This window comes from Phacochoerus africanus, chromosome 4 (genome assembly GCF_016906955.1).
Source record: "Phacochoerus africanus isolate WHEZ1 chromosome 4, ROS_Pafr_v1, whole genome shotgun sequence".
Lineage (NCBI taxonomy): Eukaryota > Metazoa > Chordata > Mammalia > Artiodactyla > Suidae > Phacochoerus > Phacochoerus africanus.
This window is the reverse complement of record NC_062547.1, coordinates 53,540,498-53,555,370: the sequence shown is the minus strand read 5'-3', so window position 1 is coordinate 53,555,370 and position 14,873 is coordinate 53,540,498. Positions and strand designations below refer to the sequence as shown.

The following is a 14,873-nucleotide window of genomic DNA, read 5'->3' as shown; positions in this document are numbered from 1 at the left end:
TTGTGATTTCTTCTCCTGCACTAGGAAAGGCATTTAGAACCTTTCTATATCTTTCTCCAGTTTCACATATTAGAATGAATAAGCACCACACAAAATACCAAATCCATTATTGTTTTTCCTCGTTTATATTTAATCACATAAATTTAATGTCCTTTTTGAATATATATAAGCAGGATAATATAATTTATTGTCCAATAAAACACACCAATTAAAAAAAATGTCTGAGTTCCCACTGTGGCTCAGCAGGTTAAGGACCGAGTTTGTCTCTCTGAGGAGGCAAGTTCAATCCTTGGCCTCAATCAGTGGGTTAAAGATCTGATGTAGGTCGCAGATGCGACTCAGATCCAATGTTGCCATGGCTATGGCATAGGCCTCAGTAGCAGCTGCAATTTGACCTCTAACCCAGGTACCTCCATATGCCACAAGGGCACCCCTAAAAAGAAAAAAAAATCATTAGTCAGAATACAAATATTTTATTCTATTTAAATTACACCTGAATAAAGTTGATTCTAAAGAGAATAAAATAACCTGGGCCAAAGAGCTTGACAAACTATAAAGTGCTGTAGAAAGAGTGATTCGTGATTTGTCCAGCTGTACAATGTGAATATAGCAGTGTGTGGAGCTCCTCAGATATGGGGCTTATTCTGGAGCCCAGGCTGATGCTAAAGAAGAATTGGCAGCAAAGGGCTTTATACAGGTGGGAAGTTCTAGACCAGTCCAGAGGACGGTAATCCAGAGTTAAGTGTGGACAGCCAAGGAGAGGAATGTAGACATTGAGCAGGAGTGGTGCTTTGCCCTCTTCCCTTCTCTGGGTGACAAGGCAGGACACAACAGTGTCAGTAGAAGTGCATTTCTACAGTATAAACTACTCTCAATTACAGCAAGATGACAGAGCATCTGCCCTGGGCAGGTCCCTATGACTTCTGTCTTTAAACTCCCTACACTGTCTTTCTATCTACACCCTAAGTCTGGGAGAGCCTCCCGGAATGGAAACCTAATCCTACTCCTCCCTCTCTGTTTACTTGTGCTATGGCCCTCTTCAGCCCTCAGTCTAAAGCCCAAGGCCTTCCAACATATGGGACCTCCTAGGATCTGTCCCTGCTCAGCCTCCAGCTGCCTTCTCAAAACTCAGCACCCTAACCTGAAATAGTGTACATACACACACACATGCACATGTGTTTGCATTTCAAGGATCAAGCCTACCCAAAATGCTATCCTGTTTACCTTTAAAACTACTATGTATAAAATAAGCTACAAGGATATATTGTACAACCTGGGAAAAATACCAAATATTGTATAATAACTATAAATGAAGCATAACCTTTAAAAATTGTGAATCACTATGTTGTAACATATATAATGTTATACATTAACTATACTTCAATTTTAAAAATAAAAACAATTTTCTTCAAAAAAAAAATTCAGCACCCTGAATTCCATTCCTGTGTGACACTTCACAATTCCCCCAAAGTACCATTTGTTCTTCAAATCAACCCTTAGCAAGGGAACTTCCAGGAGGTTCTAAGAACAGTTTAGCTCTGTCAGTGCCCTTGGCTGCCTGGAGTCAGCAGCCATGCGAAGATGTAAACCAGCTGTTCTGTGGCCTGTGCAGTCATGGGGGCAGTAGCCATGGAGAGTCTGGGGAGGATGAAAAAGGATAAGTGATCCTGAGACACGGAAGCAGCCTCAGTGAGATCAGCATGGTCTGAGGGAAGTGCGCCAGTGTTGTGCATTCCATATCACTCTTTTTGGTGGTCTCCCTTCTTCCTAGAGCATGGGGAAAGCTGTTTTCAAACTGGAGTCATCTGCTAATGGCTTATATTAATCCTTTGCCAAAGAGAACTATGTTGGCAACTCATACAACCCCTTGCAGCAGGTATCATCACTATACCTCTAGAATAGGTGGGAAACTGAGGCACAGAGATGACATCAGTTGCCCAACTTTTCAGGACTGGAATTGGTTTTGTTTTGTTTTGTTTTTCCAGTAGATGATTGATTGATTGGTTGATTTTAATTTTTTTTAGTCTTAACTATAATCAATTTTTATTTCCCCAATACATTTTTTTCTACTGTACAGCATGGTGACCCAATTACACATACAAGTATACATTATTTTCTTTCACATTTTCATGCTCCATCATAAGTGACTAGACATAGTTCCCAGCACTACACAGCAGGATCTCATTGCTAATCCATTCCAAAAGCAATAATTTGCATCCATTAACCCCAAGCTCTCAATCCATCCCACTCCCTCCCCCTCCCCCTCCCCCTTGGCAACCACAAGTCTGTTCTCCAAGTCCATGGTTTTCTTTTCAAAGGAAAGATTCGTTTGTGCCTTATATTAGACTCCAGATGTAAATGATATCATATGGTATTTGTCTTTCTCTTTCTGACTTACTTCACTCAGGATGAGAGTCTCTAGTTCCATCCATGTTGCTGCAAATAGCATTATTTTGTTCTTTTTATGGCTGAGTAGTATTCCATTGTGTATGTATACCACATCTTCCTAATCCAATCATCTGTTGATGGACATTTGGGTTGTTTCCTTGTCTTGACTATTGTGAATAGAGCTGCAATGAACATGCGGGTGTCCAGGACTGGAATTTGAAGCCACACTCCTCTGGTTTTATGGGCCCTATCCCTGACCACCAAGCCATACTGCCTCTGAGGTATATTCTGCTAGGTGCATGCATATAAACCACTCCCTCCCAGGACACATAATTGAGGCCTCGCCCCTAGAGCATGCCACATGGTCCTCTGGGCTCTCTCTTTACTTGTAAGCCAGCTGGATGTGGAATACTCAACTAAAAGCCCAAGAACCCCAGGGATGGGAGAACCATGGGATAGAAGGAGGCTAGCCACTTCCTCACTCTCAAATGGGAGAGCTGCCCAGGATATCTGCCCAGTCAGGAGCATCTACATGGGTTTAAGTAAATGAGAACTGAACTTTCCTTGTAATTAAAGCCCTAGGTGTTTTTTTTTTTAATAAGATCTATTTGTTACAGCAGCACAACTTAGCCTGTTATTAATTGCAAAGGGAAAAGACAAAAACTTTACAGTGGAGAAATCTGGCAGATATCACCTTAACCAAATAATCAAGTTTAACATCACCAGTTGATGCATACAGTGATATCAACACACACAATGATATCAGATGATATCAACATCACATAACTCCTGGTAAGATGCACTAAGAAGGGCACATCATTTCTGTAAATTCTTGCCAAAAATGCATCACCTCAATGTTATCATGAGAAAACTTCAGACAAGCTCAGATTTCTGAAAAAAAATGACTGGTCAATAAAATAAAGACTCCAGAAGTGTCACAGAGTGTGGGGCACTGAGGAGACATAACAAATAAATGAAAATTATTGGGTCCTGGGCTGGAGAAAGGACATTAGTGAAAACTGGCAAAAGCCAAATGAGGTCTATCAGTTAACACTATGGTTTTAGTGCTAACTTCTTGGTTTCAGTAATAGCAGTGTGGTTATGTAAGATGTGAGCATAAGAGGAAGGTGAATGAGGGAGTACTAGAATTTTCTATACTATTTTTGAAACTTTTTGGAAAGTGTAAAATTATTTCAAAATAAAAAACTTAAAGAAATAAATAAGAATGAAGGTGGTGACGAACTCTTGCCAGATGGCCTTTCTGGTGGCCTTGGTCTTAATTGTCGCCAGCAAGCCTGGACAATGAAGAGCCACATTGGTTTATACCTTTAAAAGTTTTTATTACAGAAAACCCCATTCTTCTGAGTCCAGCTCAAGTTCCCCTTTATTTGATAAAGCTGGGCTTCTGTGCATATTGGATTGAATGGTTTTCTTGCTCCCTGGGTGTCTGCTTTGGAGCTGAGCACTCTGCCTTTGATTGTAAGTTCTCTGAGAGGAGGGGCTGGGACTCTGCAGCCATGTTTCATTCCATGCAAGGCTATGAGACACCTGGTCAACAAGGCACTGACAACATTATGCTCCTGTCTGGGAGGTTGGGCAGGAGAAACTGCCAGCCATCAGCAATCCTTTTGCACCCTCTTTGGGTCCCATGGTGACACAGCCCTATATAATGTCACTTTAGGCCTCTGGTCACAGCCTACAATTGCTAAAGAGCCAAATATCAGTACTGGGATCAACACAGGGCATTATGAGGTACCACTGGGGCACCCCCAAGTGTGAGGATGGGGATAAGTTATGTTGGTCCCCAGAAATGCAGAACTGTAGGCAAAAGATGCCAGCAAGGTGGAAGCGTCTGCTTCTCAGAAGCAAACTGGGCAGGGATCAGGATGGTCCTGGGGGCCCTCACACAAAGGTACAAGGATTTCAAAGGCAAGGAACTGGGAAGTGGTACTGGACAGTGGCTTGAAGGAAGCCCAGCCCATAATGTACAAGGACAGTTTTGGTCAATGAGTGAACCAATGCTTTAATAATAAAGAACAATGTAGCTATCACAGGCTATGACCTGGAAATCTGTGACTGCTACCCAGTGAACAGTTAAATAGGGTAGGGTAGGGTTTGAGGGTGCAGATCTCACAGCACCAGCCCCAGCAGAAGAAAGCTGACAAGGGCCAGTGGGGTGAAGGATACTTTAGAACCAGTGTCAGTGGTGGTGGTCACGGTAGGAATGGGTGTTGAAGAGATACTGAAGTTGTCTACACACTCAAACTTTTGGAAAAGGACTCCTCCAACTACCCGGTTTTCAGTAGAGAGGAACTGACAGGTGGAGTTGCTGATGTTGGAGCAGCCTTTCACCACGAGCTTTGTCTCTGTGAACACAAAAGAGACAGTAAGAACTTTTCAGCCCCTCGCCCTTCCTCCTCAGTCTTCTCAGTGACCTGCAAGAGCTGAAACCAGTCTGTTTCTGATACAGGAGCTTGGGGAAAGGAGCTTGGGGGAAGGAGCCCAGGATCAAGAACACCAAATGGTGATGGCAGAGCGGCCATGGTGGTGAGGGCTTAGATCCACCCCCGCCCCACCACACACACACACCATCCTGGAGGAAACTAAGGCTCCAGATGGTGGATGTGAGCCTGAGCTCACAGGTTAGGGACAGAGTTGGACCTTGGACTCAAATCTTCAATGTTTTCCTGAGTAGCTGGCAGGTGGTGAAATCTAAAGACAGTCTCAGACTCTCCCTAGTCCTCTGCTCTCTCAAGGGAGTCAGCACTTCAGGCTGCTCCTGGCCTCCCCTCATCTAGGCTTTGCTTTCCATCCTCATTCCCCTCTCGACCTGAGTTCTCCCTATCTGAGTTTTCCCTGAGGAAAGGGGAAAGCAGCCAGAGTGGATGCAGAGAGACCACTGTATCTTTACTTTAAATCTGTGTTGTGATATGTTTAGGGTCACAATATGTTGTGACCCTATTTTAATGTGCAGGTCCTAGGAAAAGACCAAGGGAATTTGCAAAGAAGATATGATTGTGATTGCAGCTATCTTTTATTGAGTATTTACTATGTACCAGTATTGTTCCTTTGGCTACAAGTCAAATAGCCCTGGAGGAGAGTCAGTTCACGGGGGAGGAAGGGACCGGCCACTTGTCAGAGCTGAGCTGCAATTTGAGTTCAAGGCTAACTCCATAACTGCCTCTGAGAAAGAGGGAGAAACCTCCAAATCCCAGTGCAAAAAGCAATTCATTGCTACTTCAGAGCAAGTTTCAGTGCCGGAAGTTGAATTGGAATGGTTTAGGAAGATATGTTGCTTGGCTCATGTCTATAGTATTAAAAATAAAAGCAAAAATAGACCTTGGTTCCCTGGTGGCCTAACAGTTAAGGATCAGACGTTGTCACTACTGTGGCTTTGGTTTGATTCCTGGCCTGGGAACATCCACATGCTGGGGAAGCAATCAAAATAAATAAATAAAGTTTGTTGATCTGAATGTTATTTAAAAAGCAAAAAAGTGACTTTGTGCAAAAACAAAAACAAAATCCTACATTTATGATGGCTTTGACTTGTCTGACTTTCAGATGAAGTCAAAGCCTAGGACTTTGCAGACTCCTGGGAATAGGGTTAGCAGAAAGAGCCAGTCCTTTTGATGCCATTGTTGCCCTCAGACAAAGATTTAGAATCAAACATCAGAACTGTGTAAACATCTCAGAGATTTTAAAAATAAAAAGATCCTTAAATGCATATGACTAAGTAAAATAAGTCCCTCTGAAAAGGCCACATACTAAATGGTTCAAACTCTATGACATTCTGATAAAGGCAAAACTATAGAGAGAGTAAAAAAAATCAGAGGTTGTGAGGGGTTAGGGATGAATACACAGAGCACAGAAGATTTTTAGGGCAGCAAAACCGCTACGTATGATACAGTAGATATGCGCCGTTATACATTTGTCAAAACCCACAGAATAAACATGACAACCAACCAACTCTAATGGACTCTGGATGATAACGATGTTTCAATGTGGGTTCATGGATAATAACAAATGTAACTTTTTGGGGGAGTTGTTGATAGTGGGGTAGGCTATGCATGTGCAAGAGTAAGGGATAAAGGGGAAATCTCTGTACTTTCCTCTCAATTTTCCTGTGAATATAAAACTGCTCTTAAAAATATTTTTTTAATGTAAAAAGAAGTTTAGGATAAGTATAATGCTTGGGCACACTAAGAAATCTGCAGTGACAATTAAGCACAAATTTCAAATACAATAATTGCCTTTTAACAAAAGCAGAGATCAAGTTGTATCTGGGCATTAGTGCTCTTAAATTCTTATTATTCTGAGCTAAAAGTAACAACTGGCTGGTCGTTACTTTTAGCTTCATGCCTCTTCCTTCCCTGCTGGGCCACCACTAGTTTAAATTTCCACCCTCCAGTGTGGTCTGGGTCACAGCCAGTGGAATATGGAAGGGAGTAATGCATGTAATTCTAGGCCTTGCCTCCCTCCACTCCCTCTCTTTCCCCACCTGCTGGCAGGATGCAAAGAATACAGCAGAGAGCTGTCAAATTTGGAAGGCACCCAGGGCCCTGCACTTTGCAATGAATTGCTCCACAAGGAAAAAATTAACATCTGTTGCATTGAGCAATAGGACTTGGAGGTTCCCCTTTAATTAATAATTATCTCATCCTAATTAATAAATGTATCATTATTTAAATGTGTGGGCATAACATCTGCCTGACTATTTAAAGAATATAGTTGTTTTGTGTTGTATAATGGTTAGTTTGTATCTCATAGTGGTTAATATCAAATTACTTTTGTAGGAAAAAACAATTGGTTGGATATTAAAGCCCAATTTGACTCTTCCTTTCAGATGACTCAGCCTGTCCTAAGACATCTCTCAGTGACAGGTGAAGAAGGAAAGTATACACATAAAAGGATATAAAAGTCAAACCCACCCACATCCATAGAACAGCTCAACCTAGTAAAGAAGTAAATGCCAGGAGTGACATGATGCACTTAAAGAAGCTGGCTTGATTACAAGACACAAAAGAACAGGGTTCAAAAGACAGCCCAGGAAGAACAACTCTGGACTGAGAAGACAGAAACAGTAACAAGATCAATGCCATCAACAGCCTCACTCTACCTCAAAGGCACTCTGACCTTATCCTCTCAATTTACTAACCTCCCCCAGTCCTTTCTTTGTTAACCCAGAATTTATGACCCAAGGCATGACATACTTTCAACTCAAGTCCCATAAAATGGAATTGGGACTCCAAGACATACCATTCTTAAATTCTGCAATTAGATTGACACATCTTTCTTCCTTATAGCATTTCCGGGATGTCACATTACAGAACGTTTCATTTGGTCCATAACATGCAAGGCACTCTATGTTGCTGAACACTTCTTCCTGTGGGGGAGCTGGGCAGAGTAAGAAGTATTAACTGAGAACAGTGTGGTCACAAAGATCATGGTACTGCTGGAGTGGAAGGGGATAGGCAGACAAGGATGCTAGCCAGAGAAATGAGCAGTTCTCCTCTGAGAATGGAGAAACTGTGTGCTCAGATATCTTAGATCCTGCCTTAAAAACACCAGCCATCTCATCCCCAGGTCCCAATGAAATATTTACAGCACACAGCCTCACAGTCTTGCCTTTACAGACAATCTAGACTTCAAGAACTGTGGTTAATGAGTGCAGTGGGAAGAGAAAGGAAAGGTAAAATTTTGAGCTAAAACCAATCTATAGCTAGTGTCAACTTTAGCCAGCTAGGAGTTCCTGTTGTTGTGACACGGAAAAGAATCCGACTAGTATCCAAGAGATCGCAGGTTTGATCCCTGGCCCCATGAGCTGTGGTGTAGGTTTGCAGAGGTGGCTCAGATCCCGATTTGCTGTGGCTGTAGTGTAGGCCAGCAGCTGTAGTTCCTATTTGACCTCTGGCCTGGAAACTTCCATATGCCACAGGTACAACCCCCAAATAGAAAAATTGGCCAGGTATTCTGAATATTAGCCAACAATTGTGTGACTATTATAAAATCTTGCTTTGAACAAAAGAAAACAGGCCATTATTTAACATTGTGAGGTGGATAAATATATATCTAGAGAGACCCAGATCTGCTGTAAATGAACTGTGCTATATGTATCTACGGTCACATTTTCTCCTCTTCAAAAAGATGGGTTTGATTTAGACCATTTCTCAAATTGTGGTCCAGGAATTTGTGAGGATCCCTGAGACCCTTTCAGAGACTCCACTAGGACAAAATCATTTTCATGATAATACTAAGATGTTCTTTGCCTTTTTTACTCTCTTTCTCTTATGATAATACACTGGAGATTTCCAAAGGCTATGTGACATGTGAAATTGCAACAGACTAAATATGCAAGTAAATCTGAGAACCCTACTGTATTCCACCAACCAGAAATTAAAAAGCTTTGAGAAAACATGGAACAGTGTCACTCTTCTGACTAAATATTTTTCACTTTGGAAAATAATTACTTCCATGAAAAAAATGTTATTGATGTTAATGTGTCATGGGTTTTATTTTTTAGTGAACTAATAAATATATTTTTAATAATATCCTTATTTTTTAATACAGTAGACATCAACAGATATAGTCCACATAAATAAACATTCTTTGGGGTCCTCAATAATTTTTAAGTCTTAAAAGAGGGTCCGAGATCAAAACATTTGAGAGTGTCCTCCCACACATTTCAGAGTGCTGTGGTTTCTGACTTTATTGAGAAAGAGGAAAGCATGATATTCGTGCTGGCTCATTTGTTTCTCAAGTAATTGTTTCTGTCAGCTGTTCACATTACCCAAATATGCACGGAAATGCCCACATTTAAGATGTCCACCTAAAAGTGAGAACCACAAGTGGTGAAGGAAGAAGAGAGAGCTGGGAGGACTGAGGAGGGATAGTACATGGCCAGAACCCACCTATGGTATCATTGGAATCATTACACTCCTGTCCGAGGCAGCACTGGCTGGCAAAATGGAAGCTTTCTTCATCAGTTACACGGATGGTGAAGGCCTCAATCACGCCCTCACTGCAGTTCTCTGCAGAGCAAGCCTTATCCTGGTACAAGGTAATGTCTCCTCCTGCACAAAGGCAAACACAGACTGTCAGTCCTGGATGTGGAGGGCTTGAGGCTGGCAGACACCCTGAATAGCGACTGCTTTAGACAAGGGTGTAAATCACACCCTTAGCTCAATGTGACTTGTGGGGACACTGAAGAGGGTTTCCTGCAAAAAGAAAAAATTTTCCCCATGAGATTGTTCCTTTCCTACCTCATGGGGAAAAAAAATCTGCATCAGAGATGCAGATTAAGCTCCAAGTGAAAGGCTGATGGGGATGCTAGAAGTGGGTTGTTCAGGCTGACACCCTTAGAGCCCTCTAATCAGTCTTAGCAGCTCTAAACATCGCCAAGCAAATGTCATGGGACCTGTGTGCCATATGATGTTGAACCTGAAGCTGGTCAAGCTTTTAGATCAGATCTATGCAATATGGTAGCCACTAGCTCTATGTAGCTATTTACAGTTCAGTTCCTCAAACACCCAAACATATTTCACGTGATCAATAGCTACATGTGGCTACTATAGGACAGCATTGGTCTAGACATTAACATCATTGAAGAAAGTTCTATTGAACAGCATGAGTGCTGTTTATAGGAACTATCAGGAATGAGTAACAAGTGAAATGACAGAACAAGGAAGAAATCAACCAAAGGTGGAATACGAGATAGCTACAGGATAAATGGCCCCATTTCTCCAGTAAATCAATGAGATTGAGCAAGAAAAGTGATGTTAGCACTTATTAAAAAATCAGACACAATGGACCTAACAGCAAAATGCAATGTGAGAAAATTCCATTATATCAAGTATAAAACATCTTTGAAACATGAAATATTTTAAGGTGGTTTGAGTATTAGAAGAAATTTTAAAATTATAGCTAATTTTCTTAGATGTAATAATAGTCTGGTAGTTATGCAAAAAGGAAATAAAAGTCAGCAGAAATAAATAGTGAAGTGTTTATAGGGGAAATAACATGCAATCTAGGTTGCTTTAAAATGCTATTGGGAAAAAATAGCAAAATGTTAAATTGTTGACAGAATGGTGGTTACATGGCAGTTCATTATACCCTTCTTCCTGCTTTTGTGTATGTTTTCAATGTCTATAATAAAAAGTTGAAATAAATCAAATTTCTCTGAGAGAGAGGTAACAATCATGCCAGCAGAACACTCTGGAGAGAAGTTAGAGTGAAAATATGTTGGATCTGGAACAGGAATGGACACTGAGAGAAAGGAAAGGGGGCATAAGATGAAGAATGAAAGACCCTAGCGCAAATTGCCTGCCTTGCAATTTAACTAAGAGTTGCCCCTGCTTCACATGTTCACTAATGCAAGTCTACAATGAGTTTTCAGTCAGGGCGGCAATTCCAAGGAGCCACAAGGGCTGCTTGCTTGGCTCTGCTGCTGTGTTACTGACTCCTGAGTATTGCTTTTCCTGGGAGGTGCCTTCATAACACCCTCTCTCCTTGAGAGGCCCAGCCTTCCTTTCCTGGGCCACCTCTTCAATGCCAGCCCTGTGCAAGCCCTAGAAATTGGGACGATGAGCACCCCCAGGCTCACCTAAAGAAGCGTTGGTCAAGAAAGTGGTACAGCTGGCATTGGCATCTGAAGGACACTCAGTGGTGGTGCTGTTGACACAGGTGTTTGTCATTGAATTACACTGCACACAGCTCAGGGACTCTGGGAAGACAAGATATCCATCATCTTCAACATTCAGGAGACAAGTATAGAGTGTGCTCTGGACAAAGCGCTGCACTCACCTCAGGGTAAGAATAGGCTAAGATGTCATCCTTTCCCTCTGGGGTCCCCAAACTTTAGACTATGAGATGGAGCCACCCCCATTAAGTTTCTCTCACGGTCCATGAGCCCCCACTGGGAAGACCGAACTTTGACCCACAGCACAGAGTGAAACCACTGGGGGCAGTGTACACGGAGGGGGTCCCAGTCTCCACTGACCACACCTTGACACGGGAGGTCATATGAGAGGATCCCAGAGCACCAAGAGCGAGAAGGCTCTGGTGAGCTGGAAGAGGGGATCTTCATCCCAAAAGGGGGCCGCATGTTTTCTCTCACCTACAGCTGCAACCGTGAGCAATGTGATGAGGCCAGCAATGAGGAAGCCCTTCATGGTGCTGGATCTCCTGAGGACAAGGACTGTGGCTGCAGAGGCTTATGCCTGAAGAGACACAAAGAAGGCACTCTGGGGCTGGTGGGGCGTGATATCCCCTAAGGTTGTAATCATTCTTCAACAAGCCCAATGTACAGCCCATTCTTGTGAAAGAAAGAAACAGTATCCTCAGCAGGGAGCAGAGCCATGATGCAGATTTCACCCTGCCTTTATGCCTACAACTGTCTGGGTTTTCCCAGTGCTAGATACCTGCAAAGGTGTTCGCAAACAGGTATGAAACACATCCCAGGGCACTACAGGTACCAAATTGATCACCAGCCCCACGAAGGGTGAGGGTCCAAAAGAAATTTGGGCTTTCCTCTCCCAGAGCATAATGGCCATCCTGGAGTTGGTATCTTGCCACATTCACATAAGGCACTTAGGCGCTCTGTCTGCCATCACCGCTCCAATAGGTAGACACCTATTGAGAATTTCCTCTATTCTGTGCACTTACATGCATTGATTCATGTAATTTCTCCACCCCAGCAGGTAGGTACTATCATTAGCATCACCCTTATTTCAAAGGAGAAACCCAGAGAAGTTAAGCAAAAGTCCAGGTCACACTCCTGGGAGGGGTTAGAGATGGATTTGGCCCAGGATCCTAACCACCACTCCACACTACCTCCACACTCTACCTTCAGGGCTGAATCAGAGGCCTTAGCACACCTCCAACTGGTCTGTCATTAATCCCTCTGCACCTGTAAATTGTCTGATAGCTAAGGTTTAGCTGTATCTATTAAGATTCCGAATCAGTGCTCCCACAATTTCAACTTGCCTGTGTATCAAAGTATTATGAAAGGGAAATGTCTGGCTCTGCACTGACCCTTCCTCATCATTATCTCATTTGTCTCACAAACAGTAGCCACGAGCCACACATGGCTACCTATATTTGGATTTATTGAAGGAGTACAAAGGAAACACTCTGTTTCTTGGTCACCAGCCATGTTCCTTTGGCCAGTGCAAGTATGGAACATTCCCAGTACTGTGGAAAGTCCCAGCACGCAGAGCTGCTATAAAGATTGTTGACTACTCCATACATAAGAAACCTGCAGATGGAGGGATAGTGAAAGCTGCCAAGCTCACCTAGCTTATAAGGCCACTACTGGGATCCCGTTCCAAGTCTTCCTTCCAGGTCCAAAGCCCAGTTGCACCATGATAGCTGCTACTAAAGAGCAACCGACCTGGAGTTCCAGTCGTGGCTCAGTGGTTAATGAATCCGACTAGGAACCATGAGGTTGCGGGTTCGACCCCTGACCTTACTCAGTGGGTTAAGGATCCGGCGTTGTGGGGACCTGTGGTGTAGGTCACAGACATGGCTCGGATCCCACGTTGCTATGGTTCTGGCATAGGCCGGCGGCTACAGCTCCAATTCGACCCCTAGCCTGGGAACTTCCATATGCTGCCTCAACACAACACATACACACCACACACCACAAACACACACGCCTCACATACACACCACACCACACAAACCACACACTGCATATATACACACCCCACAAAAACACATATACCACACAACACTCAACACAAAACACACACACACACCCTAAATACACACCACACTACATGAACACATACCACACATACACATCACACCACACACACACACACACACACACACACACACCACTGCAACTATGATCCCCTAGTTAACTTATTAGGGGTCAGTGAAAAGGAATAGAAACTAGTCCCAGTCTGGAAACAGATGGCCCATCAGTTATCTAATGGCCCCTCATTTAGAGATTCGATGAAGGAAAATAAAGTGTGTCCATTTTGTAGTTTGTGGCAGATGTTGCACCCTGCATCCCCCCACATGTACAGTCACCACTCCAAGTCCAGAACCCCAGTAGAGAGAGAGGTTCAGGAGTTGGGGCTCCTGGGAAGGCCTCTTAAGCCTTATAACTATGGAGGAAGAGGAGATGAGAGGACAAGAGGTGAGGATAAAGAGGCCACACCAGACACATCAGTTAAATGCACAAATTGCCTCAGCCCTTTGATATAGACCTGACAGTTAGCCTCATTTTCAAGGGGAAATAATGGAGGCCCAAGGAGATCAGGACCTGCCCAAGGACATGCAGCAGAGAGGAGAACCTGGAGGTTGTGGGCCCCAGGGCCCTGCTCACCACCTCTGTGGGAGACAGGGGCCAGCAATGTGGATGTCAGAGCAGACACCCCGTAGGGTATATGAGAATGAACAAATGGCATCTGTACTTACCCCTTTGTAAAGTCATTCCCACTAATTCTATTGTTGGACTTTTTCAACAATTTGAGAGGATCCTACCACAATTGCTCTCTTCCTTTTGCATTTTTTGTTTTTGTTGTTGTTGTTGTTGTTGTTGCTGCTGTTTTTGCTTTTTTGGGTAGCACCCATGGCATATGGAGGTTCCCAGGCTGGGGGTGGAATTGGAGCTGCAGCTGCCGGCCTAGGCCACAGACGCAGCTATGCCAGATCCAAGCTGCATCTGAGACCTACACCACAGCTCAGAGCAATGCCAGATCCTTAACCCACTGAGCAAGGCCAGGGATTGAACCAGCAACCTCTTGGTTCCTAGTTGGATTCATTTCCACTGAGCCACAACGGGAACTCCACAATTGCCCTCTTCTTACACAGAGGAGCAAGCAGTCACAGAAGCTAGGAGAAGGATGCAGTATCACACATACACAGAGCAAGACTTAGCACGTCTCCACCCCAGCTTCCCCTCTCCCAAGCACCTCCCAAGAAGTAAGAGCCATGAGAATGCTGTGGACCCCAGCCAGCCTTGAATGCCCTTCCTCGGTTTTCAGCTTCACCCAGGTTGGGCCCCTCCTCACAGCCCAGGCCCAGCTCCTCACCTTCTCTGTCTAGCCCAGAGATTGCCCTGCAGAAGGTGGATCCTGGCAGAAGGTTGGAGCAGGTGTGTGAAGGGCCTTATATAGCAGGTGGCTGCACAATCAGAAAGCACAGCTGCCTACAGGGAGGGACTTCTGGGCCAGAATGGGCCCTGCCCTGCCATGGGCCATAGGCAGCTTAACCCTTGGCAGCTGTGATGTCACTCAGCTCTCTGAAATCTCCAGGAATTGGAAGAAACTTTGGTCAAGGCCTGACTTTGGCAAAATGTGCAAGAGAATAAGGTGTGTTCCTGGCATCATCTCAAGATGGCTGAGGCCCAATGAATGGGTTACATGGCCATTTAATGGGTCACAAGCATCACTTTATCCCAACCTGGTAAAGCAGTCACCTTGATTAGCCCATTTACAGATGAGGAAACAAAGGCACATAACAGAAACAGACTTGCC

General features: G+C 43.7%; 1 protein-coding gene across 1 annotated transcript; it reads right to left on the bottom strand.

Moving 5' to 3' along the window:
* Positions 1-3,746: 3,746 nt before the first annotated feature.
* On the bottom strand, positions 3,747-14,471 carry LYPD8 (LY6/PLAUR domain containing 8). Its single transcript, XM_047774303.1, has 6 exons — positions 14,430-14,471; positions 11,501-11,603; positions 10,988-11,107; positions 9,297-9,458; positions 7,645-7,782; positions 3,747-4,754 (listed from the first exon to the last, which is right to left on the bottom strand). Exons 2-6 carry the CDS (start codon positions 11,553-11,555, stop codon positions 4,519-4,521), a joined length of 711 nt encoding a protein of 236 aa, XP_047630259.1. The 5' UTR covers positions 11,556-11,603; positions 14,430-14,471; the 3' UTR covers positions 3,747-4,518.
* Between the last annotated feature and the right edge of the window lie 402 nt (positions 14,472-14,873).